The sequence below is a fragment of the Verticillium nonalfalfae genome (genome assembly GCF_003724135.2).
Source record: "Verticillium nonalfalfae strain VnAa140/NRRL 66861 chromosome Unknown scaffold_17, whole genome shotgun sequence".
Lineage (NCBI taxonomy): Eukaryota > Fungi > Ascomycota > Sordariomycetes > Glomerellales > Plectosphaerellaceae > Verticillium > Verticillium nonalfalfae.
In genome coordinates, this window is record NW_021167242.1 from 189,351 (window position 1) to 213,561 (window position 24,211).

A 24,211-nucleotide genomic window follows, 5' to 3' on the forward strand; every position below is an offset into this window, starting at 1 on the left:
TAGCGCGGCGGAACAGCCAACATGTCCACCGATATCTTGAGCTTCTTCTTACATCAGTCAGTCGGATTTACGGCTGAAGGGCTGCAGCATGGCGAAGATCACCGAGGGAAAGCCTAGTTTCATATATTCCTACCCGTATTGAGCATCTATGTACACCTTTCCGTCCCTCATGAATTGTGACCTGTGCATGCTACGCCCGAAAACGCCGCGCTTCGTGTGTGCAATGCCTCATCCTGAAAAGCGAAAAGGTATTCGGGCACAAACTTCCTCAAACAAGGACATACTTCTCCGTCTTCACCTTGCCGTCATTCAAATCATCAACCAGTTGCACGTGAGCCTTCTCCTCCTCCTCAGTGAAGGCCATGAAAATTCCGTTTAGCAGTACATAATCACCCCGATCACAAAATTTGCGTATCGCAAACAGCGAATCCTCCGTCGCACCCTTGAACGACACAATCGGGTCACCAACGCGGACGCCCGTCACGCGTTCGGCGACACCGAGGATGCCGGCATCAGTGAGGAAGTACTGCGCCTCGTGGAGCCACTTGAGCAGTTTTGCGTTGTAGAGCGACCAGATCTCGCGTTCCTCCGTGGGTAGCCCGTCCGTTGTGCGGGTCACGATGGCGCCGTACCACGTCGTCCACTGTTCGGGGGTGAAACGGACATCCTGACCGCCGGTGAAGGCGGCACGGAGGGACCCGACAAATTCGACGCGGCGTTCTTCACGGGACTGACCGGGTCGCGGGTGATAGGTGACGAGATATTCGGTCTGTATCAAGACGCGAGCAAGCTGGGCGTAACAGTCGGCATCAGTGATGGAGCTGTCTGGGTCCTCGGGAATGGTCGATGGATCTTGCACATAGGCAATGGTGTAGCGATGAGCGCCTTTGACTGTGAGGCGACGTAGATCTTCCGAGAAGACGACATCATCACTACCAGGAACGATGCCACCGCGTTCTTTGGGAGGATAGCCTTTGAACCGCAGCGAACGGATTTGCCAGGATCCAGCCCATATGTGAGTCCAGTTTGGTGACCACGAAGGCAGCCCCTCATCGCGGGAACGATGGTCGGAGAGACGCAGGAAATCGAGATCGCGTGTGCGCAAGATGGTGGCAGCCGTCACCTCGCGATAAAGCGCGTGGACAGGCTTTCGATAATCAATGTCGACATCCTGGCTCTTAGGGCCGCAAATACCGAGCAGCGAGTAAATCATGTCGCGGGGATCCGTTAGCTCGCGGCCACGACAGGTTCGCAGCAAGTCAATCAGGTCGTTGGCAAAAACGCCATGATCGGTGCGCTCGCGACAAAAGTTCATGGCTCTGATACCGAAAAGGTCGAAGATGCGGTTCGAACCCGGGAACAGAAGACTTGCTCGGTGGTCCTGGCCGAATTTGGCGATGCCGTCGGCGGCGGCGGCTATTGCGCTCCAGGACAGCTGATGCTCACCGACTTGAAGGGTCACACTTTCAGAGAGGCAGACCTCCTGAATGACCCACTGTCGACGAAAGTATGAGCGTTCGGTCAGCTTGAGGAGGGTGAAAAGAGCGACAGGTGGATGGCGGGCGACAACTTCAGGATAGGCGTCAGATCCAGCCTCTTCAATTGCGCGGGCAAGGTCAAAAGCAGCCCCAATGTCCATATGCTCGCCTGGATTGAGTTCGTCTTCATCCTCCTCCGGAACGCCGACCCAGCAAATGACAGCCTCGCTGCGCAAGTAAATCTTGTTCATGAGGCGAACCTGGTAGTTCTTCTCAATAACATTGCGCTGATCGATGCAAATCGAGTCGAGCCAAACAGTACGAGGCTTGTCTTCGTAGCGCAGGTGGTCTAACGCCTTTTCGACATTTTCGGTGACGAGAAATGGAGCGCCGTTGATTGTGATGGGCTGCGTGAACGTCGCCTTTTTCCAGGTGTAGGAGAGAGCTAGGTAACTGGGACAATCATCGGCAAAGTGGCGCGTCAAATGGCCAACAAGTGGTTCGCCTTGCTTGCCAGGTTCAATGGTCAACAGTCGGATGGCGTTGAGGCCATGAATGGCAGGCAGGGCTTCGAGGGTCTCGACGTAATTGTTGACATGGTAGCCATCAAGCAATGGCGCGTGGCTGTAGGCCTTTAAAGAGCCCATGATGCTGTGCAATGTCGCGAGCGATAAAGAGCGAGGCGAGGAACGAGTGACGGTGACGGTCCGACACGAGCAAGTGGCGATAAGAACAACTGTAGACGTCCATGACAGGTTGGCAAGCGGCGAGTCTGGGCTTTAGTACCGAAAGCTCCGTCGTCGAGTGATGGTTGTCTGATGTATAGCCGACTGTCAGGCGGCCTCAGACCCCTATTGGGTCATGATCCATGCTTCTGCCCTACGTGATAGAGGATTGCATGCGATGGTACGTGGCTGTGACTGCATTGCTGGCTGCATTTACTGGACGAAGGGACTTTGGTGGGTGGCCCCTAAGACCTCCCCCGTCTCATCCTACCAGGACCAGGAGGTGAACGTAGCCTCACGTCGCACAAAGTGGAAAATGATCTTGGCGTCAGCGTTCTCGCCCCCACGACATACGCTGCGCGGGGTTAAAAGCTTGTGCGTGACCTGTGCGTCGGCGTCCCTTCGTAGTCCCTGTCGAAGGATCTCTGACATGGAACTTGGGTGAACTGCCTACCTGCAGGAGCAGGGATGCAGTGAAAGTGGCGAAAGACCGCTATTGATGATGGGCCTGCTTCAAGGAGGGCGACCCCGCCTCGACGCTGGGGTTTTGTCGAGGCTCATGTTTGCGGGAGAGCGAGAGAGCTGACGGAAAATGAACGAGGTCGACGCAGTGAAGACCTTCTCCTCTAATCGATGTCCATGTTGACTGGGCTGGACTGGCTGCCCGTTGCTGGCAGAAAATTTGGCCCAAGCCACTCCGACGTTGCCCTGGAACCTGGCGAGCGCTTGCCGCAGCGACGCGGCTGATCTGTTGAGCACGTCCGCCCCTGTAGTGTATCACAATGTTCGAGGCTGTCGCCAGTGTGTTCAGAGGCGCTACGGCTTCTTGGAAATCACTCGCAGTTCTTCGAGGTACTGTGGTCCAAGTCGGACCTACTTTCCGTCAAGTCATCATTCGAAAAGGTTCTTGTCTCTCCGTCAAGAAGACACCAGAGCCCTTGATATTGCTGTCGGTCGTGTGTTTCGGTTTCGGGAGCACGATCACCTTCATTATGAGTGCCCATGGTGAAAGCTGTGCGCGCGCGTTCTCAGCGGTAGAAACAGCCAGAATAAATCAGTTGCTCCTCATCCTAGATGACTGTTTCTTTTACCGAAAACCCTGTTGCAAGATTCATCGAATGCTGGCAAGAGTCCATGTGTGGCCCTCCACAGACGTCTACAGAATACGGGCCAGTTTCTGTCGAATTATGCTTGATTACAACGAGCAAGTCGGTCAGTATCGGGCGGAGAAACACCAAGCCTTGATGATTTCGTCTACTCTTCAGCTCTTTTGTTTTCACAAAGGCAGATGTTCTATGAGCAGCGACGACCACGGCATTCGACTTATCGGTATCGGTCGCTGGTCCCCGCCCTGCTGGGTCTAATACACGCCCTGTGGCGGGGTAATCGTGACCGCACGCCCTGTCCCATCTGAGGCGCCAAGGCCGCGGTACCAAAGGGTAACAGTGCAAGTCGATCAAATGACTTTTTAGAATACCTAGATATCAAGAGAGCATCTACAACAGTACCTCAATTTACCGCCTTGCTGACTTTCCTCTTCTCAGTGTGGCTCCAAACCCCCCAGAGATCGTGCAACCATGGCAAGCCTTTTCCAGGGGCTAGCATCGCCCCTTGACGCATCACGACTTGTCTTCTCGAGATCTACTGCTAAGCGTCCTGTGCCCCTACCCGGCTCGTCTGAGCTGTGGGCCCAGAATGTATGTTGCGACCACATGCTGACTTGTCGATGGACTGTTGAAGGAGGATGGGAAACACCTGAAATCAAACCATACGGAGACCTCAGCATTTCTCCAATTGCTTCCTGTCTTCATTATGCCACCCAGTGCTTCGAAGGCATGAAAGTGTATCGAGGATTTGACGGAAGGCTGAGGCTGTTCAGACCCGACTTGAATGCGAAACGTCTCAACATGAGCGCGCAGAGGGTCGCTCTGCCCGGCTTCGATGACGCCGAGTTGGTCAAGCTCATTACTGCCCTGGTAAAGGAAGACGCCCCACGTAAGGACGTTCAGAGACGCATGAAATCTGTGCAAGTCTTTTCTGACACTCGGAACGAATAGGCTGGCTTCCTCAAGATCAAACCGGACGTTTTCTCTACGTTCGACCAGCGATTATCGGCAACGGCACCCAACTCGGCGTGCAGCTTCCCCGAGTCGCGACTCTGTTCGTCGTGATGGTGCCCTGGCCGGACTTTTCGATGGAGCTGCCTCCAAATGCAAAGCCGAGAGCCGTTCCTGGGCTTAGACTTCTTGCTTCGCAGGGCGAGACGACTCGCGCTTGGCCGGGAGGCTTTGGGTATGCCAAGGTCGGTGCCAACTACGGCACGACTTTCGTCGCCCACGGCAAAGCCCTCGAACAGGGGTTCGACCAGATTCTGTGGCTTTTTGGGACTGATGGAAGAGTAACGGAAGCCGGCGCAAGCAATTTCTTCGCTATCGTTAAAAATGAAGCAAGTGGCAGGGCCGAACTTTTGACCGCGAGTTTGGATGATAATCTTATCTTGGACGGTGTCACACGGCGCTCCGTCCTGGAGCTGGTTCGGTCGAGGTTGTCAAAAGAGCTGTCTGTTTCCGAGACTATATTCACCATGTCTGAGCTCAAGAAGGCCTGGGAGCAAGGTCGTTTGCTAGAGGCTTTCGTGTCAGGAACCGCCGTTGGTACCCGCTGTTCGTTGCAGTCAAGAGCTCTACTAATTCGATTTTGCAGTATTTTATCACGCCGGTATGCTCGATCAACTACGAGGGTTGTGACCTAGACGTGCCACAAGAACGCCAGGCTGTCGGTGCAAGCTACGCTAGCATCATCAAGGGCTGGCTGAAGGATATCATGTACGGCGGGGAGATTCACCCCTGGGGGCTGGTGGTCGAAGATTACGAACATAAATAGTCAGATAAGATGTGTCTTCACCAAAATTGCAGCCCAGTGCAAGCAATTTGGTGTATTTGAAGTGCTCACTCGATCAAGTCCGACCTCGGACAGACCTCAAGATGACACCGCTGTATGGCGTTTATGCAGTGGGGCCTCGTATTAGTGAGTCAGTCAGAGTACTACGTCTGCACGGTATATAGTCTGATGATCCTACTTTCTCGCGTTATACTTCGGTTTTCTTAGTCCTCAGCAGAGTAGGCCTGAACACTCATCTTTGGTCCGTCACCGTGCGATCCTTTTCGGGCGTATCTCAGCCGCCTCAGATCATCTTTGCCATGGCAGGAAAGCAATCCCACTCCTTAGGTGCAGTGCCCCAGTCCGTCTAGCAGTCTCTCCAATGATTCGGCTTTTGCGACTTGGTTTAGTTTTGTTTCGTGAATCTCGCTAAAGCGCACAAAGGTCTTCTAGGACGATACTACGCGGTACGTCACGATCTCGGCCACTATCGGTCTGCTGCTGTCACGGCTACGTACACTGTCGATCTGCCCTGCCAACTCCAGACATCTGTTTGGCTGCGCAACACGTTCGAGAGGGCTCTTCAGTACACCATCCTTGGCAATCCAGGACTTTGTTTTGGTATCGAAAAGAGCGGACCGGAATGTACCGCAGGGTTCAAACAGCTGGCAGAGATCCAGAGCGGCGATGTCGTGAAGTACCTTAAGATTGATGTCGTTCACGCTGGAATGAGTGTCGATGACCATCTCTCTCGAGTGATAGGGGCTGCCCACTCGTATCAATGGGTTGCCGGCAAACCAGCTTGGAGGACTATCGTTAGCTATCAAGCAAGTACGAAAAGCGCCCCCGGAGCCAAAGAGGCTGAAACCTCGCGAGTCACTATCAACGTCACTTTCCTGGCCCATCATGCAATCGCTGATGGATTGAGCGGAATGGCTTTTCACATGTCTCTGATGAGTCACTTGGGGGAGGTTCCGGAGGTTGGTATAGAGGCGGCATGGCCCTTGAGTCTTCCTCATGACGTGCCGGCCCCAGCGTCAATCGACCACTTGCTCGGCCTGCACGACATATCGGACAACGTATCTGAAGAAGTCAATGATCCAGTGTGGGCCGGCGGTGCGATATTACTACCGTCGACTAACGAGGACACATCTCGTGTTCGTCTCATCACGATTTCGAACGACAGATTGCTGGAGATACTCGATGTATGCAAGCGGAATCGTACAACCCTCACAGGACTGCTTCACGGCCTGATATGCGTTACTCTTCTTCGACATGTCGAAGACGCGCGAGCCTTCCGGTCCGTGACTCCTTACTCCATTCGAAAATTCACCGACGCTGATGCAATGGATATTGTCAATCACATCTCCTTCATAACCCAGTACGTTCCAAGCGCCGTGCTCGACGAACTTCAGGCAACAAAAACAGGGTCTCCTGCCGAGTCATGCTTGATTCTCAAGATGGCTTCTGCTTTCGGCGGCAGCATGAAAGCTGAGCTTGGCAGATTCCCCAAGAACAATGCTTGGGCGACCCTCCATCATATCACCGACCTCGAGGCGCACTGCAGAGACCAGATAGGCACAGCTCGTGAGTACACGTACGAGCTTTCAAACCTGGGAACCATGCGGGTGGCGCCGACGACCGGAGGCGGTATTATCCTCGAGCGACTGATTTTCACGCAATGTGGCATGGTAGCCGGTCCGGCGCTTGGCATCAACTGCGCCAGCGTTCAAGGCGGCCCTCTGATCATCAGCATCACGTGGCAGGACGGTATCGTAGAGGAAGATCTTGTCGGACATGTAGCGCGGGAGTTGGAACAGAGGCTGGTTACTGCCTCTGATACGTTTGCAACCGTTTAACAATTTCATTATTCTCTCATCTTGACCATACATTGGACCACCAGCTACGCCTAAATGTTGAGCTCCTCGTGGTGGTGCTGTCTGTTAAGCGAGGAGGAAATCATAGCAGCGCCAATAAAGCACAGAGAAATCATGATTGTAAGCCAAAAGAGAGTGTCCTAAAGTTGCTGATGGGACCAGAGGCGATGTCGAAATGGTTGGCAAGGCGTGAACACGCGATTGCAAAGGCGCTGTCGCAGGGCGTAAGAAAGGCGCGACTTAAAGGGCGTAGTGCAACGGGCTTGAAGCGCTCCGTCTTAAGCACCCCCCTGTGACCAGTGAAGGAGGATTGTGTTCCGATGGAGCAGCCAAACACTGCGAAGCAGCTGGCAAGCCGTATCTTTGTGACAGACTCATCAAGAAAAGAGAACCGTGGCAAACAAAGTGCAAAACGAATGGCTCATCATTGTTCCCGACGCTGAGGGAAAATTGGAGGAAAGGATGAGGGTCAGAGCGTATGTCCAGGATGACGGCTTGCCTTCTTTATCCCGCCTTGCGATGTCCCAATTAACAATCTACAGTACTCATATTGACAATGTCAAGAAGCATGTCGACTCCGGCTTTTTCCAAATGGGCGGGGCAATGCTGCGCGCCCAGCCTCAGGAGCAAGAGCTAGACATTAGTGGCAGCATCGTTGTAGCTCGTGCTGCAACGGCTGAGGAAGTTCTGGCTGTGCTGAAAGAGGATATCTATGCTCACACAGGCGTCTGGGACCTGAAGAACGTTCAAATCTACCCTGTTCGTGCTCTGGTGCTTTCTTTTCGCATTTACAAGCACACTGCTGATGAGAGTGTGCATATGTAGTTCAAATGTGTGTACCGAAAGGCGCTGGAGTGATGTCAGGCTTGTGGAGTACCGAGGATCGGTTGGGTAGCCAGCCCCTCAGTATACATGACCTGACCTACCTTCTTAGGTAGCTTGTAGCTGATTCATTGCCTTTAAAGGCACAAATACCCCCAAAGACATGGCCTGTGCAGTGAAGCAATCGTCGATATTGAAAGAGGGCATCACCACATTGCGAACTCCAGAACTCCTTGCGCAGTACGAACGCCGTTATGGTGTCTGGTGTGGTCCAGAGGGGCACTCAATTGGCGACAGAACAGATCAAACTCCCTCCCCTCAGAGACCATCATGTGGCCGTCAAGGTTGAGTGGGCAGCTTTCAATCCAACAGATCGTGAGTATCAGGATCCAGCACATTACATATTGAGCCCACGTCTCACACTCTGAAGGGCTCGCATTCGATCTCAACGCATTTGGGGACGGCGCTGTGCTGGGCTGTGACTTTGCAGGTGTCGTTGTAGAAACACACCCGTCCGTCACCAGACTGGCTGTCGGCGACCGAATTGCTGCCCTTGTATGGGGTGGTAAGTGGTCAGCCCGTTCTTCGAGTATCAGGCAAAATATATCTGACAATGATGGTCCGCTAGGCGAGATCAAAGGGCTCGGGGCATATTCGTACGCAGCATCTCTACTCGTTGCCCGAATTGGTCGTTGACTTGCTAGGACACACTGCCATGCCGACGAACGCATCTCCTTCAGGGTCCCCGACACATTCAGCCACTCGAGCGCATGCTCCGTCCCTCTCGCTGCGAACACTGCCTGGCTTGCGCTGTTTTCTCAGGACTGCCTCGCGCTGGGCAGAGAGACTACCGCTCTAAGGCCACCCATCCTGATCTGGGGAGGAAGCTGTAAGATACCCTATTGAGAGACACAGAAGAGCCGGCCTGCTAACCATTGCGGCAAGCCACTGTCGGCTACTTCGCCATCCAGATGGCGAGGTTGCACGGCCATGCCGTCATCACGACATGCAGCCCCCGCAACTTTGAGTTGGCGAGACGAGCGGGAGCGACTCACGTCTTCGACTATAACGATCCAGAAGTCACAGCCAAGATTCGCTCCGCTGCACCGGACTTGGCTCACGTTTTCGATACCATCGGTTCGGCGACGTCCTCGGCTACGGCATGCGAGGCGATCGACGGCCGGCCTGGAGTCTTGTGCACCGTCCGGCCGGGCAAGGCCAACACGGGGAACGTGCCGCAGAACGTCCAGGTCACGGATGTCTTCGTGTTCACAGCCTTTCCGACGCCGCATTCGTACCGGGGGGCGGCACACTGGCCCGTACGTATCGGAGACGTTGTTCTCGCACCCACGTTGTGCTCTCGTTGCTGACGCTTCATGTGACGCAGATCAACATGCCGGACCATGAACTGAGCGTTGAGCTGTACGATCAACTGCCGACGCTCCTGGCGGAGGGGAAGCTCGTGCCTCCAGCGGTCAAGGTTGTGGGGGAGCTGGGTCCAGAGACCGTTGCCGAGGCCATGAATCTCAACCGCAGTGGCAAGATATCGGGGGAGAAGCTTTGCTTCAAGTTGTCGGTGGATGCTGCTGACGAGACTGAGGGTGCAAAGTGATGGGGCCATCATTCCAGAGGTCACTAAAACACTCAATGCTTGCAACAGGGGTTCGCTGATGCCGGTGATCTTTTCATGCTACCTCATTTTCTTGCTGTGATTTTTTACGCTACAGATGGACGTTTGCCCCCGAAATCTGTATTCGATCCAAGCTCTTTGGTCTCACCGAAATTCGAAAGATTAGATGAACGAAAGGTCCTTAAGCAGTAAGAATAGCATTTTTATACAGGTGAGTAGTGCATTCCAGGCGGGGGGGATTATGGAAAAGACGAGGGAGGCAAATGTCCTCTACTTGGGGACTTGACGTAGTCCCATGGCAGATCAAGCATTCAGAGCAAAGGGACTGGTCTAAAGACGCAGTCAAATCGTTGGCATATTGCCTGCAAGCGGCAGCCTTTGGCAACCATCTGGCTCAATATAGAAAACAGCAGACATGAGGTCATCAATATACGTCTAGGCTGATCAAGAATCACGTGCTACGCATGTCGTCCTCGTGTGAAATCGCGATGAGAACCCCTCCCCATCTGGTCTCGGGAATTCGCGGACGTCTCAGTCTCAGACATAGGGCCTGGTGACCGACGAGGCAACCACCCGCCCTCGTGCCAGCCATCCCGACCCTCCAACTCCGGGCAAGACCGTTGACCTTGAGCCATCTTCACTATGTCGGGTGAATTGATGTAATGTCTCACATAAATAGTGTCCAATGCTACAATACTCCAAATTGCCCTCAGTATGGAAAGTCTGACCCAGAGCTCTCTCGATGTCGTGACAACAAACAATGGTACAAAGAGTAAAATGCTATTCATATCAGAGCGTACAGAGTCGCCGGCTGCCATGATTTCAAAAAAAGGACAAGTGAAAGAAAAGCTACGTTCTCGTACAGAGTCCCTCACACACCATTCCATCATCGCCAGATGGCCAGGATAAGAGGGCCAGTCCGCAGCGGGCGCTTTGCCTGCCTCGAAAAGCGTCAGAGGCATCAATTTCCCCCTCCCGCGAGACGAAGAGGCGGAGACAATGTACAGGCCTCTCCAGTCAAGCAAAGAGAAAGGGGCAGAAGCATCCTCCACGGCGGACCTGTTACGAGCCGTCTCCCAACACGATCCAAACTCCGGTGGCAGCGTCCTCTATCACGGTCGTCGTCGCCACATCGTCTGCGTCTCGCTCGCGCGGCAGGACAGCCCACTCCGTCTCGTCGTCAAGCTCATTGTCCTCGTCACGCTCAGGCCTCTCGTCGCTCTCCTCCTCTTCGGCCTCGTCGGGGATCAGCTCGGGCGTATGTCCGGCAGCCGGCTCATCGACGGCCGGCAGGGACCGCCAGACGGTGCGGTAGCCCCGCCTGTGACGACCCTCGGCGGCGGCGGCCATCTCGCGGGACTCGGAGAGCAGATAGCGCGCCACATCGTCGTCGTCCTCGAGCCCCGTGAAGTCCCAGTCCATCTGCAGCGCCAGGCTCTCGGTCGTGGACGCCCTGCTGCGCGTGGCTGCGACACCGCGATGGTTGCGCTTGGTGGCCCGGCGGTGCGAGGTAGCGCGGGTTGTGATGGAGTAGACGGGCTCGTCGCGGACAATGGCGTCTAGGCCAAAGCCCGCACCCCGCGTGTGGTCGTCATCGTAGAGGAGACCGAGCCTGTAGAGCTCGGCGACGTCAGCATCGTCATCGTCGCCGACGAGCCTCGCGGCAGCGGCAGCGGCAACGGCCACAGAGGAGCGCTTCGTGGTGCGGGGGTCCCAGAAGGCGTTCTGGCGCTCGAGCGAGGGGACGCGGTCGCGCGAGCCGTCGCTCGGTAGGGGGACGGCACTGCGGGCAAGGCGGATGCCGTCGTGGTCCGAGTCGGGGGCGGCGCCGTGGTGACGGCGGGCGCGGTGGTCGTTACGGCGAGGGACGTGGACGTGGGCTTCGCGGGAGAGGACAGGGAGGTCTTCGGGGGCGAAGCCACGCTCGAGGAGGGCGCGGGCGACAGCCTTGGGGTGAGCGGATCGGGGCTTGCGGATGGCGGTGGGACGGGGGCAGGTGATAGGGAAGTGCTTGGCCGCGAAGGCCAGGTCGACAGGCGAGTTGTGAAGAGCAAGGCCCATTGTGTCGTGTGGGTTGGGTGGGTTAAGTAGGTGCGTTGTGTTGCGGCTGTGCTGCAGTTGTCTTAGGCAGTCGTCTCAGGCAATCTTCTTAGGCAGTCTTCTTAGGCAGTTGTCTTCCGCCAGGATGTAGAAAGTCGATGCTGTGTCGAGATGTGTCCTGATGAAAAGTTGACAGATGCGCAAGGGCGCGGAAGGGCGCGGTGGTGGTGGTTGTGCTAGGTGACAGATGGAAGGGCAGGGAGCTGGGGGGAAGGGGTGCGAAGGTTCGAGGACGGGCTTATATGTCATCTGACGAACAAGCAAGACAGCCGGGCTGTTACGGATGCGATAAGGCTTTGTTGCGCCGTATTCAGGTTGAGTGAGCCACGGCCACGGTCAGCATGGCCAGGCGAGAGCGAGGGTCGAGAGCAGCCCAGGAAGAGGCGGGCAGCGAAGAGTCACCGGCCGGCGGCGCGCAACGACAACGACGCCATGGTGGTGACATTGACGCGATGCCTCATTGGAGGATAAGGGAGGTCATGTTGCCGGTGGGGTGTCTTTAGCGTGTGTAGGAGGATGGATGGCGATGGCCAAGGTGATGATGGTGATGGTGGATGTAGATGGTGTAGGTAGGCAGTGGAGAAAGGGAAGAGGCTGAGGCTCAGTCGTCGATGCGCAGGTGACTCAACAGACCCGAGGGGTGTCCCCGAGCGAGCCAAGGGGTGCCCCCAAAGAGAGCAGAGCCAGGTGACTCATGACGGCCACTGACAGCCCGTCGTGCCTGGCCTTTGTTGGGCCCTGGCGCCTGGTGTAGGGGGTCCCGGGGGTCCTGGGGGTCCTGGGGGTCCTGGGGGTGTCCTTGCCTTGTCCCCTCTGGCCCCGGGCGCAGCTCCAGCGCGCATTGCCTCACCATGCCGTCCCCGAAGGGCCCTGTCATTGGCGCGATCTGCTGCTGGGGGTGGTACGGGAGAGGTGCACGGGGCTGGAATGCAGCCCCGTCATTGGGGAGGCCTGGGAGGTTGCCTGGGCGGATGATGCCATTGCTGTTTCTGCCTTGACCGCGGTGCCTCGCCCTGCTTGTCCTGCTTTGTGGGTGTTCCCAGTGCCTCTTCGTCCGTGTCATCCATCTGCCTGCCGCATGACAATGGTCGTCCATCTCGATCAGTGGCCTGGTCGCCAGGTCGGTTGCTGTCCTGGCTGGCTTGTCTCGCTCTCTTGGTGTCCCATTGTCGGTCGGATAACTGCGCCGGCTGCTTTCGTCCGTCCCCCAACACAATTCCTTATCTTCTCTGCTCTGGAATACCCCAAACGAAACGCCTGCAGCCTGCCAACCTGCCGCCTGCAGCCTACCGCCGCCCGCTGCCGCTGGCCCAACGCGGAAATGCGCCCTGGTATTTCGGGCTTGGTAGCCTGGAGCTGGGCCAGGCGGCTGACTGTTGCCGTCCGGGATCCCACGCCCTGAATTGCGCGACCCACGCTGAGCCCTCCAAAGTGCTCGGTTGCTGAACGAATGGCGTGCGGGGAGTGGCTTTCTTCTGCTGTACATTTCATGGTCCCACATCAAGTGTCATAACACCGTTTCTCTCCACTCCTCTGGAAGCGCAATTTTGGCCTCTGTACACAAGTCCGACAATGTGAAGGGCTCACACTGCGGCTGCGTCGTAGGTTCGCTCTGGCATGAGGTGCCTACCTCATGCATTGGTCATCACAGGGTCGTCTTTGGGTGAGAAATAGTACATGCGAGACCTGGCGATCGGCGTTTGATTGGTCCATGGCATCCCGATCTCGTACTGAGGCCGATTCAAGCTGGACGGAGCCGGTGGGAAAGAAACAGCCCTCAGATGACATATCCCAGAGACCCAGACGAAAAGAAAACTTCTGCATAGCTTGTCAGCACAGGCGCGCCATAAGCTTGCCAGCGCGCACGTGCTGTGTTGAAGACTGAGGGACCTCAGAGGCTGGATTAAGGGCCTGAGACGACGGAACGCGTATAGAAGAGCTAGGCAGGGCCCTCCTTGCTGCGAAGAGTCAGACAGCATGATGTCTTCTAACCCCCTACCGAACAACTGACTGCGAATATTACGTGTGCAGAAGACCTCTTCATGAAGCTAGCTGCCAATCGTAAGTAAAATTGACACTAACTTGCAGTATTGAGGTAAAGCAGATACTATATGAACAGATACAAATCACGTTACACGTCCCGTAGTGCAGTCAAACTCTATGAGCCTGTTTAGTAGATCTAGTCACCATAGTTATCTTCCATGCGTGTAGTAGTTCGCCACTCCTTAAGCACCCTGGCTGAAAACTGGACATCTGGATGTATGAGACCAAGCTCCTTCTAGTGTAAGGAAACGAAGTCTTGCAGCAGAATATAAAGCAAAGATGACTTTATACAGGCACCTATTCTTTCACCTTTAGCAGCAAACCTTGAGGGGCATGAGAAGACAACCCTGTTAAAAACGACCGTCTATAGTACCTTCGCATAGCGAAAGAATATATCAAGTTTAGCAACTTTATGCTTGACAGCCCTGTAGGTCAGCTACGAGTCGAGCACATAATCTCCTCTCGCTGGCTTTTGCTACTTCATCGTCCATACTATCAACCATGAGACAGCTGAGTACCACATCAGCATATACATCACCACAGACCCATCTAAGGCGGTCTAGATACTCTCGACAAATCCAGCGACGGCGCTCATAATGGTCTTCATCTTCAAGACTGGGGACGCTATAGTTGCTCAGTTCTTCCCACAGTCCGACTTCGAGCAGAAGGATACCGAGGGAGTATACATCGTATGCATGGCGGTACTGACGCTTTGGGTTCGCGTGCTTTGCAGGATGCTGATAGTAGTCAAGTGTAAAGCCGCTGACCTTGATGTCCTTGATTTCTTCGGTCACGGTGAGCCTATTGACCATGTCGCGGCCGTTCATGCTGTTAGCTTGAGGGGCTCCCCGTCTTCGTGTTTGTCTGCCTTGATCATCTGAATGGCACATGTCATCTACCCACACCCCGCTGGATACTTTTGCATAATTTCGCGTTATATGTCGTTTGCGATTTGGCGGAACATGTAGTTGGTCCGTATGACCTGTAGGCAACTGAACGATGTCGTCTGGACGCGAGAAGATGTACCCCATCAAAATAGGCTTAGACACATCAATGTCGATCCTGATTTCGTACCGATCCTCCCGGAGCGCATTTACGTGTTCCGGAAAGAATATGACTGACTCTGCGCGGATATTCTTGTGCAGCCAACCGCTGGAGTGAAGCAAGCAAACGGCCTGAACGATATTCCTGGCCAATTCAAATCGTGCTCCAAGCGTCGACCGGATGCCCTGCAGGTGCTTGGTCCCAAGAAGAGACTTCAGAGTCACGGGGGCACGAAGCTTGAGGTTTTCAACAGGTCGTTCGCGACTCTGGAGTCCAATCGTGTTGGGGAGCCTGTAGAGAATACTGCAATGGCCTCTATGCTCGCCATCGGTATGGTCTATCATTCCGGCGATGTTCAGACCATAGACGCTCTTCATTGCGCCCTCTCCTTGAAAGATATTGTAGAAGTTCTTGATGAGAGCGCGAAGCATTGGGTCGACTGGTCTGACAGGCTTGATCGGTTCGTTGTCACCTTCGTCACTGCTGACGTCTCCGGGCACCCCATCCAGAAGCGCTTTGGCCTGGACCAAATGATGTGAGGCCATCAAATTCGCCGACAATGACTTCAAGAAATCCTTTCGGCGCCGCTGACGCTTGTTCTTATTCTTTTGTTCCGGAGTGAGGTCAGGTGGCGGGCCGCGATAGTCTCTCATCTCAACGTAGACAACCTCGTCTTCAAACAATGCAAGGCTCTTGCCTAAATAGTTCATCTCCGGCTGCAATTGATCGACGCTGGCCGTTAAGCTGTCGTCGGCTGGTCCTTTGCTTCTGTTCTCATTGACCGAAGCTTTCAGGGTAGCAGCCGAAGCTAGAAGTTCGTAGCCCTCTCGCACTGAGGATCTCTGATCAACCACTGCATGCTCGGCTGCGATCCTTGAAATCCATTTTAGAGCCGCCGGCGATTCCTGCCTAGCCAAGCAATCCATAGTGAGGTAGATGTTCATCGACCCGAAAGCGGTATCGGGGCAAAGGCAATAGAGAGACTCGCTATGACACCTCAAGTCGGAAATGAGGGCCCTGAAGTCATTCCTGTCCTTCAGAGCCCATTTGAACCTGTTGAGCATGGAGAGACGGCTCTTAACTTCGTTCACAACGGGGTTAATGTCTTCGATTGTAAGGTCCTGGAGGCTCAGACCGACATTGTTGGTCAACTGTGACGTGTCTTGGATGGTGCGCGTTGGGTGAAGCTGGATTCCGTAGCGCTTGATGAGTTTCTCCTGGTTTGAAAGTGTATCGGCAAGAGCAGAAAGAGTGTTGAAGACGCCTTCAGCTTTGAACCGATTGCCCAAAAGGTATTCATGCAGTTTCGTCCGCTTTTGGTTGGTGTGAATGAGCCCTGGCTGCTGCGATCCATCACTGTCATCATGTTCAATCTGCCAATGAAAACCCCAGGCTTTCAGAATTGATTGCTGAATTACCAATTCCCGAAGATGCGTTGACGCTGCTGTTTCTGCTGTCATCACAGTTGTGAAGAAGCTGTAGCAGTCCCGGCATGTCGTGTAGAGGCCTACAATGCCAATCGCAAGACCAGCAGCCTCCATGATGACGATGGCTCAGATGAGTTAGAATTTTGCTCGGCAGTGTTAGATGAGGTCGGATTTATGCGTTGAGAGAGGCCGATGGAGAGAAAACTTTTAGCGAAGTCGACTATTTATAAAGCAATTAGAACACTACCGCCGTGATTGTCAAAAATCAGCCTGTTGATGCATGGCGCCAGGGCTGTGCCATGACGACCAGTAAAGATGACGGGCCTTTCGTGCTGCCTCGCAGCCCGCCTCATTTTGATAAACGCTGAAACCAATAACAGGAGCTCTATGACCTGTAAGTCTTGAATGTGCATTCTGCCTTATGGCCAGGCGCGTTGGAGCCTGAAAGTCAATGTAATGTCCAGATCGCTGGGAATTCCGGCAGGCCCAAGTCACAGACTATCCCTTTAGTGCCGAAATGAAACGTCAGTATACTAGAAGATCGATAGTAGAGTAGCAGAAAATATCAATAGCTAATTATATATATCGTACTAGATTAGCAGTATAAATAAGACTAAGTATAATAGCGATCCTAGTAATAACTCGTACTAGATAGAGGTATACATAATACCTGGAACACAACATGGTCCACTAATAATCACGCTGCGAATAGAGATACGTTAAGATAATGAGTGAGGCCCTATCCTGGGTCATCAAGTAAAAGAGCAATATAGGATAAGACTTTGTGTAAAGTTATAATTCTTCTATTAGATTAGATGTGCTCTAAGCTGAAAGGCGAACTCTAGTAAGTTAATAAGACATTCGATATCATCTCAGGCGCTAGCGGCTGGCGTATTGAGCACGTAGCCTTGTGACTCGTATAGAAATATCGATGCCGGACCAAGGTTAGCAGCGACTCCGAGGCCTTCTATGATTTCTTCCAACTCGAATCGATGTTTCTGGATTGAAATGATGTTTTCTGAGTCGAAGGTGCCTGCGGTGGTTGATCAGGGGAAGGTTCTGGAGTTGGGATTAGTGACGACCTCCCATCTTGTGCATCAGGCTCCTGTCCGTGGGAGGGGGCCTGTCAGCGAAGGCTGCTACGTGGATGCTTACCATTGGCACATGGAAGTGAGGAGGTCGGGCCAGCTTTTGCCCGTCTGGCTTGGTCTTTCTCTCCCTCGCCTTTTGCCGTCCTAGGAGGGCCTGTGGTTGTATGCAGTGTGACCAGATTCCAGCGCCGGTATCACCGAACCAGTGGGATCAGTCTATCAGGATTTGCTCGATACGCGATTCAATCGACTTGGCCAGTAACAACACCGATGGATGCGCGACAGATCAATGTCTTGATGAGTCCGGTGATTTGTTTGTGTTTTCATGTGATGTTGAAGTTGCCGTCTTCTGCCAACTTACTGGTTCAAGAAGGAGCATCGTCAGGGGTGGGGCCTGGAACTGGGACCAGCGCCGCAGCGCCGCATGCCGCTAATCTCCAGGTGGCTCGACCTGGGTCATCGGTTTGGCAGCTACCACACCACAACACTCCGAGTCGCCATCATCGCCACAGGCTCTTCCGCACGGCATGTTCCCCATCAACGCATCACGACTTTCTATCAATCGAAATCAGATTCGCTAACTATGAGGGCCTACTATCGGCAATGATGACAGACAAAAAAGACGCTATACTCTATCCATCCCGCCCGAGTCTCCATGATGGTGGCAAATGCCTAATCAGGCCCAGCCTCGTCTGATCCTATCTACCATCTCTTCGAAATTATCTGCCCGCCAGGCATCATCAAGCCAAGCTCTATATTATTCCCCTCCCCCAAGAGAAAAAGCCTTCATGACAAAAGAAACAGCCCACAACACGCTACCTCAACGGCTTATTCGCGAAACCAACCCTTGGCTGCACCTCGCGGTCGGCTTCCACATAGTCGAAAACGGCAAACTGTGCCTTCAGTAGCGCAGCGCCAAAGATGGCGAATGGGATGCCAGCCGAGCTCTGGATGCCGCCGAAGCAGTGCGTCTCGTTGACCTGGTTGTACCGCACGTACCGGCCCGGCAGCTTGCCACGATAGTCGCCGAGGCCAAACGTCCAGTCGGGCAGCGTGGCGTCACAGGGGAACAGGTACGCCGCCCATGACGGGCTAAACCGCGCCCCCTCGACCTGGTCGTAGTACGCGTCAACGTGCTCGTCCGGCAGCATGAGCAGCGTCGTACCCGTGTCGACAATTACGCGGTCGAGCGTCGTCGTCCTGTTATACGCGCCGCCGCCAATCTGCGTGCCGTCGACCTTGATCTCCCAGTACGGGTTGCGCTTTGTCACCGGCGTGTACCCGATGCGCCCTGTGTACTCGTTGCGCGCAACGAACCCAAAGTTGTAGTTGCCCGGCCGCCCCGCCTGCAGGTTGGACGTGAACACGGGCGACGCCAGCGCCGGCATGACGTTCTCAAAGTACGTCTTGACTGGCCGCGGCTTGACCGTGTTACCACGTCCAAACCCGAGGCCCAGGATGCCTGATGCGAACGAGTCGCGCGTGAACGACGGTGACACCTGCGACGCCGACTCGACCGCCTGCGCCGCGAACGACGTCTTGCCTAACGCCACGCGGTCGTTGTACACGTTGCCCGAGGCGCCGGACCCGTCGCCGTATGTGATGCGCCACGTGAGCCCGTCTTGCAGCACCGATGTATTGGACAGCTCAGGGCTATAGATGCGGTGATCGCCGCGCTGCCACTCTGGTGTCTCGGACGAGAAGGTCCAGAGATCGCCGGACCCTGTGTCGAGGTTGAGGAACACCGTCTGAGGCGGCGACCCGATCTGCACTGGCACGACGTACTGAATGTCCACGTTGCGCGGCGGGAATGCCTGCACCGTACCAAACGACGCTGACTTGTCGTCTGTTGTTCCTGCTCCTGTTAGTCCGAGTCTTTTGCCTGCTCGATACGGGTCTGGAGATGCTCACCTCGTTGTACGAGCCCCTTGAACCGAGCGTTGACGTGCTTGCCAATGACGATGGCCTCGCGCACCTTGGCAGGCAGCTCGGCGTTGTACTTGATATACGCCCACACCAACTCGTCGAGACCCGTCTGTCCGGCAAAGTCCCTGTTCTCGACCTGTCGCAGCGTGAAGGTGCTGCCGTCAATATTGGCCGGCTCGGCAACGGCAAGAGGTGACGCCGCCGCCACCGCCGCGAGACAGTTGAGGTACGTGAGATAATGCATCTCGACGAAAGAACGCAGCCGGCTGCGTGAATCTTGAGACGGGAGAAAAGCGGTGATGGGGTTGTAGTAGGTTGCTTGTGCACACAGGTATGTCCCCTTCCTCCTCTTCTGTGGACTGTCGCTGCATTTAAACACCATGGACCTCCGTCGATCTGGAATGATTCTCATCGCGAGGGCAACTGCGCTCCCGTGCGCCGGCCACTTTACACGGTCCAGAGCGTGGGAGCGCAGGCGCGCGAACAGAGGGAGAGCTCAGGTCTCAGGCTTAAACGGGACTACCGATCATGAAGAATGGATGAGCCGCGATCGCTCAGGGGAACGGCATCTCATCTCAGCGGCTATGCGTGAGATGTGAGACATTGGAGGTTATTAGTCCTCCATGGCCCGAAGAACCATTATTGAACAATGCCAGCGGCTGCGCGCGCGAGTGGCATTGCCCAAGTGTTGAGATATTCGGGAGGACCGATTGGCGATATATTGGGGCCATGCCTGACGTCTTGGCAAGGTTCGTCTTATGGCACCAGATCGACTTAATCCCTGGCGGGTTAGGTTCGACGAACGATTTCCCGAGGGAGCTCTGGAGACGACGATGGAACCCCTTCATTCCAGTGGCTCTTTTACCACGACTCGGCGTCATGACGTCCAATTGTAATCCACCGTGGACTCCACTGAGGGAAAAGATCCAGCAGGCTGTACATGGCCAAGAGGGCAAATCACCGAACTGCATCGCCAGGTTCTCCCCCGTCCGTCTGTCATGCTGGACGACCACCACGTGTTACGACGTCGAATATTCCCTGACTATCACTCCCTGGATAACAGTGCAGTTTCATGTCCCCCGGCGTCAGCTGCGCCCTTGATCCGTCTGGTTGCCAATTATTCCCTCCGCATTATCTTGATCAGATCCAACAACTGATGTAGCTGAAGAACCTGGCCTGTCTCCTCCACCATTTACCCTGCGACTTTCGGCGTAGTTAAACTAGATACATCTAATCCGCTCCGAGTAGTCTGTTCTGCGAAGACAGCTACCGGCGCTATCGAGAGGAAGTGCCGGCCGGCTCGAGTGCCCGTCCCACCGACATTCCATCCAGCACGCAAGGTTGCGTGGCAGAGTAGCAGCGAGCCTAGGGTACCTGCTAATCACCAATACACGACCGCGCATGCCACGATGATAGCCCCCTGCCATACATGTACTCATTTTAGCAACGTCGGACTCCAGGCTCAGCTTGTTGCGCACACCAGCAACGCTGTCAACGCTGGGCCTGGCTGCGACGATATTAGACGTCAGTGATTGGGGATGCATGACTGCGCACTCGTTGGGGATGCGACATCGTGATGCCACTTGACAATCTCGACTATCAATCCGAAAATGTCGTGGCTAGGTAGTCAAGCGACCGGCCTTTCGGAGGGTTTTGACGGAGCGGAGGAGCTGAGCTTATAATTCTGCCTCAATATTCAACTCTGCGCGATGTGCATGGCGTTATCGTGTTCGGACGTCTGGGCGCAAACAGTCATGTGTATTTTGACAACAAGGAGCTCGACTCGGCCGCCGGTGGTGACGCCATCCTGTTGGTACGAATGCTCCTAAACGACCACGGCTTGTCAGTGCTGAAAGATTTCTGCCAGCAACGAGATTTCCCCTTGAGCCTGATCTGCGCGGCTACTGGAAGGATCTGACAATCACCTCTTATTTTTCTTTTTTTCAGAGCGGTTGATCTTAGAAATTGGGAAATAGCATCTTGACTTGCAAGTGTGCCACCTCCCCAGAGGTTTTCATCGTCAAGTTCGTGATGCGGCGTGAAACACCATCACCCTCGGTGTGGGAAGCTTGGCCTTCTCCACAGGGGCACCATAGCCTAAACGTGGATTGAGACAGGCTGGCCCCTTCTGTAACACGACCGTCCGTGCCATGCGGCCCTCGTGGCTCCGAAGGCCAACGTCTGCACTATTTGTCGTAGCTGCCAGCTGTCCTAATGTTTGTTCACGTAGCCAGTTTTGAATGACTGACTTCTGATGGCCTGGAGGATGATATCAAAATGATTGATCGACTGCGCTCCATCTCCATTTCGACCGCGCTGCTCCTGGCCGGCACCGGGCTCCTCGTCAGTGCAACTGATCCTGGCGGGCCATCGTGGCGGGGCGAATGCCTGGCACATCTTCCCGGCTCCATACAATGGGCATCACGAAACACATCGCCGCTTGCCGTCGATGATACAGCCGGCCCTCGACCTGAGAGCTGGGCGCCATGGACTCATCGACCATCATGCGTCGAGGCTGCCAACGACCCGAAGGTGAAGTTCTGCACCTATACGAACGCCGGCCATGGTCCACACGGCTTCAGTCTCATCACAACACCGGAGATAGCGGCTGCCAACATTGACACGCTCCAAGATCCATCCTTCTCTTCCGTCGGCGCTCCCAACTTGGAGCATTGGCAAAAGCTGGAGGACGACCCCCCTTATGAAGTTGTGGATCTGCCGGGCAAAGGGAAAGGCGTCGTGGCGACGCGGCTCATCAAGAAGTACGATGTCTTCATGAGCGACTACGCCGTCATGTTTGTCAACTTCCAGTTCACCGCTTCGGTGAGGCAGCAGGACGGCTACGAACAGCTTCACACGGCTGCCGAGAGGCTTCGAAACCCTCATGCTTTGCTGTCGCTGGGTCGAAGCAACCCGGGTCACCAGTCTGACATTGTCGAGGACGTTATGAGGACGAATTCTTTCAACCTCGACATTTCCGGGGTGCCGCATATGGGCATGTTCCCCAAGATATCGGTCAGTATCAGCGAAATCTTGTTTCGAACCTTATTTGAACTAATCCAACGTAGAGAGTTAATCATGCCTGCAAACCTAAGTTAGTCTCTCGTGTTAATCATTATCCCAGATGGACTGACACTGACAATGTAGCTCTTTCATGCGATTTTCGAAAAGGAGTTTCGGAGCGACCATTGTAGCATTCCGCGACATTCATCCAGGGGAGGAGATCACCATAAGCTGTGAGCCTTTTGCCGAGATCCATCTCTTGATAACACAACTAACAGCGCGAACATTCGCAGACGCTCCATTTGGACTGACGCACAGTCAGCGGCAGAGCACGTTGGCCGACTGGGGCTTCAAATGCACCTGCGAAATGTGCACTGCCGCGCCCGACGTCATCGCGGAATCGGACGCGCGTCGCAGCAAAGTCGAAGATCTCCAGGCCGAAGTCCTCGACTTTCTGGGGCGAGGCAAGATCCACGGCGCCATCAAGCTCATCAAGTCCATCCTCGCGCTCCTCGAGACGGAAGGGCTGCAGCCGCTGATGACAGAGCACTACGATTCGCTGGCGAGGATCTACTGGTACCTGAACGAGCGCGGCAAGTCGCGGGCGAATGCGAGGTCGGCTGTCGAACTGCTGGCCGTGCATGGGTTCATCGACCGCAAGGACGTGGATCTCTACGTGGGCGCGGTTCTGGAGAAATATGCTTCAGGGGCAGATTAGGTAGCAATCTGGAGCAATCAAATGCCGCGAAATGCCAATACTGCCCGCCGCGATGGACACCTAGCCTAATCTCATCGGGGACGTGGCCTGGAAGCCAATCTGGACACTAACAGAGCACAGCCCGGCTCAGTGGAGATGCAACCCTCGCTCGTGCTAAATGAGTGGTCATACGCATGCCTCATCATCTGTCCTCCCACGGGGTCGTGCTCGTCATGGCCTGTGCAGCTTCACTTCTTCAACCAGGTCCTGTTCGTCGTCCGGACTGACAGCCGGATCGTCCGGTTTGATCCTCTCACACATCCACCCGTGGACGAACGAACACCTCATGAGAACGTCAGTGAAGAAGAGCATTGCAGCCGTTTTTTGGCTGTCAGTCTTCATCTGCGCCTTCGTGGCGATCAGGAACATGGCGGCGTTTGCGGGTCCTCGCTATCGCTTTACAATCCTGCCTGATTATTTCGTCGACTACGAGCAAGTGGCTGCCCAGGATCCCTCAGGCAAGGCGACAACTCAACCGAATCTGGGTATTCTCGACCGCGAGTACCCCGAGATTGAAATTCCGGGCACGCCTTGGGAGCGTCTCGTCACAAATGTCACACGCCTCAACGCCGAGAGCAAAGGCGACGTCAAATACAAAGTCCTGTTCCTCACGAGGCACGGCCTAGGTTACCACAATGTCCAGCAGGCCAAGGTTGGCACACCAGAGTGGGATGTAAGTCGAGCACTGAGAGGTGGAAATATCGTGACAGAGCTCTGATGACTGACTGATACTAGCGCTACTGGTCGCGGCTCGACGGCGACGGCGCAGTCGTCTGGCGTGACGCCCCTCTTGTCGAGGAGGGCATCAACCAAGCCAAGCAACTGAGTCTCATCTGGCAGGACGCTGTTGCTAACGGCAGGATGCCTCTGCCGCATTCTTTCTACACGAGCCCCTTGACTCGATGCCTGCAAACCAGCAAGCTCGTCATGGGCCCTCTCCTCGAGAGCCGCGGACACGCATTCCGCCCTATCGTGAAGGAGCTGCTGAGAGAGCGCATGACAGACCACACATGCGACGCCAGGAGTACGCGCACCTCGATCCAGGAGGCGTACCCGGAGTACATAATTGAGCCTAGCCTCACAGAGACAGATGAGCTCTGGAAGGCCGATCGGTTCGAGTCGGATGAGGAGCACATTGCACGGAAGCAGCGCGTGCTCGAAGACATCTTCTCGACGGACCACAGTCAATACATTTCGCTGACGGTGCACTCACAAGCTATACAGGCCATCATGCAGGTCGGAGGTGCCACGCCGTTCAAGATTCGGGAGGGGACCTCATTTGCCGTGGTCATGCGGGCAGACAGGTTGCGTTCATAACGACAAACACCGCATATGGTTGACGAAGAAACAAATATTTGCACGGCGCAAATTATGTTGATATTGAGAATTACCAATTATGTATGGGTTC

The 24,211-nt window shown here is 54.9% G+C and overlaps 9 protein-coding genes across 9 annotated transcripts; 5 read left to right on the forward strand and 4 right to left on the reverse strand.

Annotated features, from left to right (window-relative positions):
* Positions 1-268: 268 nt before the first annotated feature.
* D7B24_002739 (uncharacterized protein) lies at positions 269-2,125 on the reverse strand (the record flags this gene model as incomplete). The annotated part of the gene is made up of 1 exon (XM_028636940.1): positions 269-2,125. One exon carries the CDS (start codon positions 2,123-2,125, stop codon positions 269-271), a length of 1,857 nt encoding a protein of 618 aa, XP_028497519.1.
* Positions 2,126-4,110: 1,985 nt separating this feature from the next.
* Positions 4,111-5,086, forward strand: D7B24_002740 (uncharacterized protein; the record flags this gene model as incomplete). The annotated part of the gene is made up of 3 exons (XM_028636941.1): positions 4,111-4,198; positions 4,261-4,853; positions 4,907-5,086. 3 exons carry the CDS (start codon positions 4,111-4,113, stop codon positions 5,084-5,086), a joined length of 861 nt encoding a protein of 286 aa, XP_028497520.1.
* A 1,457-nt stretch (positions 5,087-6,543) lies between these two features.
* Positions 6,544-6,942, forward strand: D7B24_002741 (uncharacterized protein; the record flags this gene model as incomplete). Its single annotated transcript, XM_028636942.1, has 1 exon — positions 6,544-6,942. One exon carries the CDS (start codon positions 6,544-6,546, stop codon positions 6,940-6,942), a length of 399 nt encoding a protein of 132 aa, XP_028497521.1.
* A 1,094-nt stretch (positions 6,943-8,036) lies between these two features.
* On the forward strand, positions 8,037-9,394 carry D7B24_002742 (uncharacterized protein; the record flags this gene model as incomplete). The annotated part of the gene is made up of 6 exons (XM_028636943.1): positions 8,037-8,157; positions 8,213-8,347; positions 8,411-8,438; positions 8,487-8,671; positions 8,728-9,101; positions 9,170-9,394. 6 exons carry the CDS (start codon positions 8,037-8,039, stop codon positions 9,392-9,394), a joined length of 1,068 nt encoding a protein of 355 aa, XP_028497522.1.
* Positions 9,395-10,474: 1,080 nt separating this feature from the next.
* On the reverse strand, positions 10,475-11,473 carry D7B24_002743 (uncharacterized protein; the record flags this gene model as incomplete). Its single annotated transcript, XM_028636944.1, has 1 exon — positions 10,475-11,473. One exon carries the CDS (start codon positions 11,471-11,473, stop codon positions 10,475-10,477), a length of 999 nt encoding a protein of 332 aa, XP_028497523.1.
* Positions 11,474-14,114: 2,641 nt separating this feature from the next.
* Positions 14,115-16,140, reverse strand: D7B24_002744 (uncharacterized protein; the record flags this gene model as incomplete). Its single annotated transcript, XM_028636945.1, has 4 exons — positions 14,115-14,170; positions 14,265-14,383; positions 14,678-15,942; positions 16,018-16,140. 4 exons carry the CDS (start codon positions 16,138-16,140, stop codon positions 14,115-14,117), a joined length of 1,563 nt encoding a protein of 520 aa, XP_028497524.1.
* A 1,792-nt stretch (positions 16,141-17,932) lies between these two features.
* On the reverse strand, positions 17,933-19,287 carry D7B24_002745 (uncharacterized protein; the record flags this gene model as incomplete). The annotated part of the gene is made up of 2 exons (XM_028636946.1): positions 17,933-18,972; positions 19,029-19,287. 2 exons carry the CDS (start codon positions 19,285-19,287, stop codon positions 17,933-17,935), a joined length of 1,299 nt encoding a protein of 432 aa, XP_028497525.1.
* Positions 19,288-21,320: 2,033 nt separating this feature from the next.
* On the forward strand, positions 21,321-22,764 carry D7B24_002746 (uncharacterized protein; the record flags this gene model as incomplete). Its single annotated transcript, XM_028636947.1, has 4 exons — positions 21,321-22,058; positions 22,112-22,137; positions 22,191-22,279; positions 22,325-22,764. The coding sequence occupies 4 exons, from the start codon at positions 21,321-21,323 to the stop codon at positions 22,762-22,764; spliced, it is 1,293 nt and encodes a 430-aa protein (XP_028497526.1).
* Positions 22,765-23,170: 406 nt separating this feature from the next.
* Positions 23,171-24,120, forward strand: D7B24_002747 (uncharacterized protein; the record flags this gene model as incomplete). Its single annotated transcript, XM_028636948.1, has 2 exons — positions 23,171-23,476; positions 23,539-24,120. The coding sequence occupies 2 exons, from the start codon at positions 23,171-23,173 to the stop codon at positions 24,118-24,120; spliced, it is 888 nt and encodes a 295-aa protein (XP_028497527.1).
* Positions 24,121-24,211: the final 91 nt, after the last annotated feature.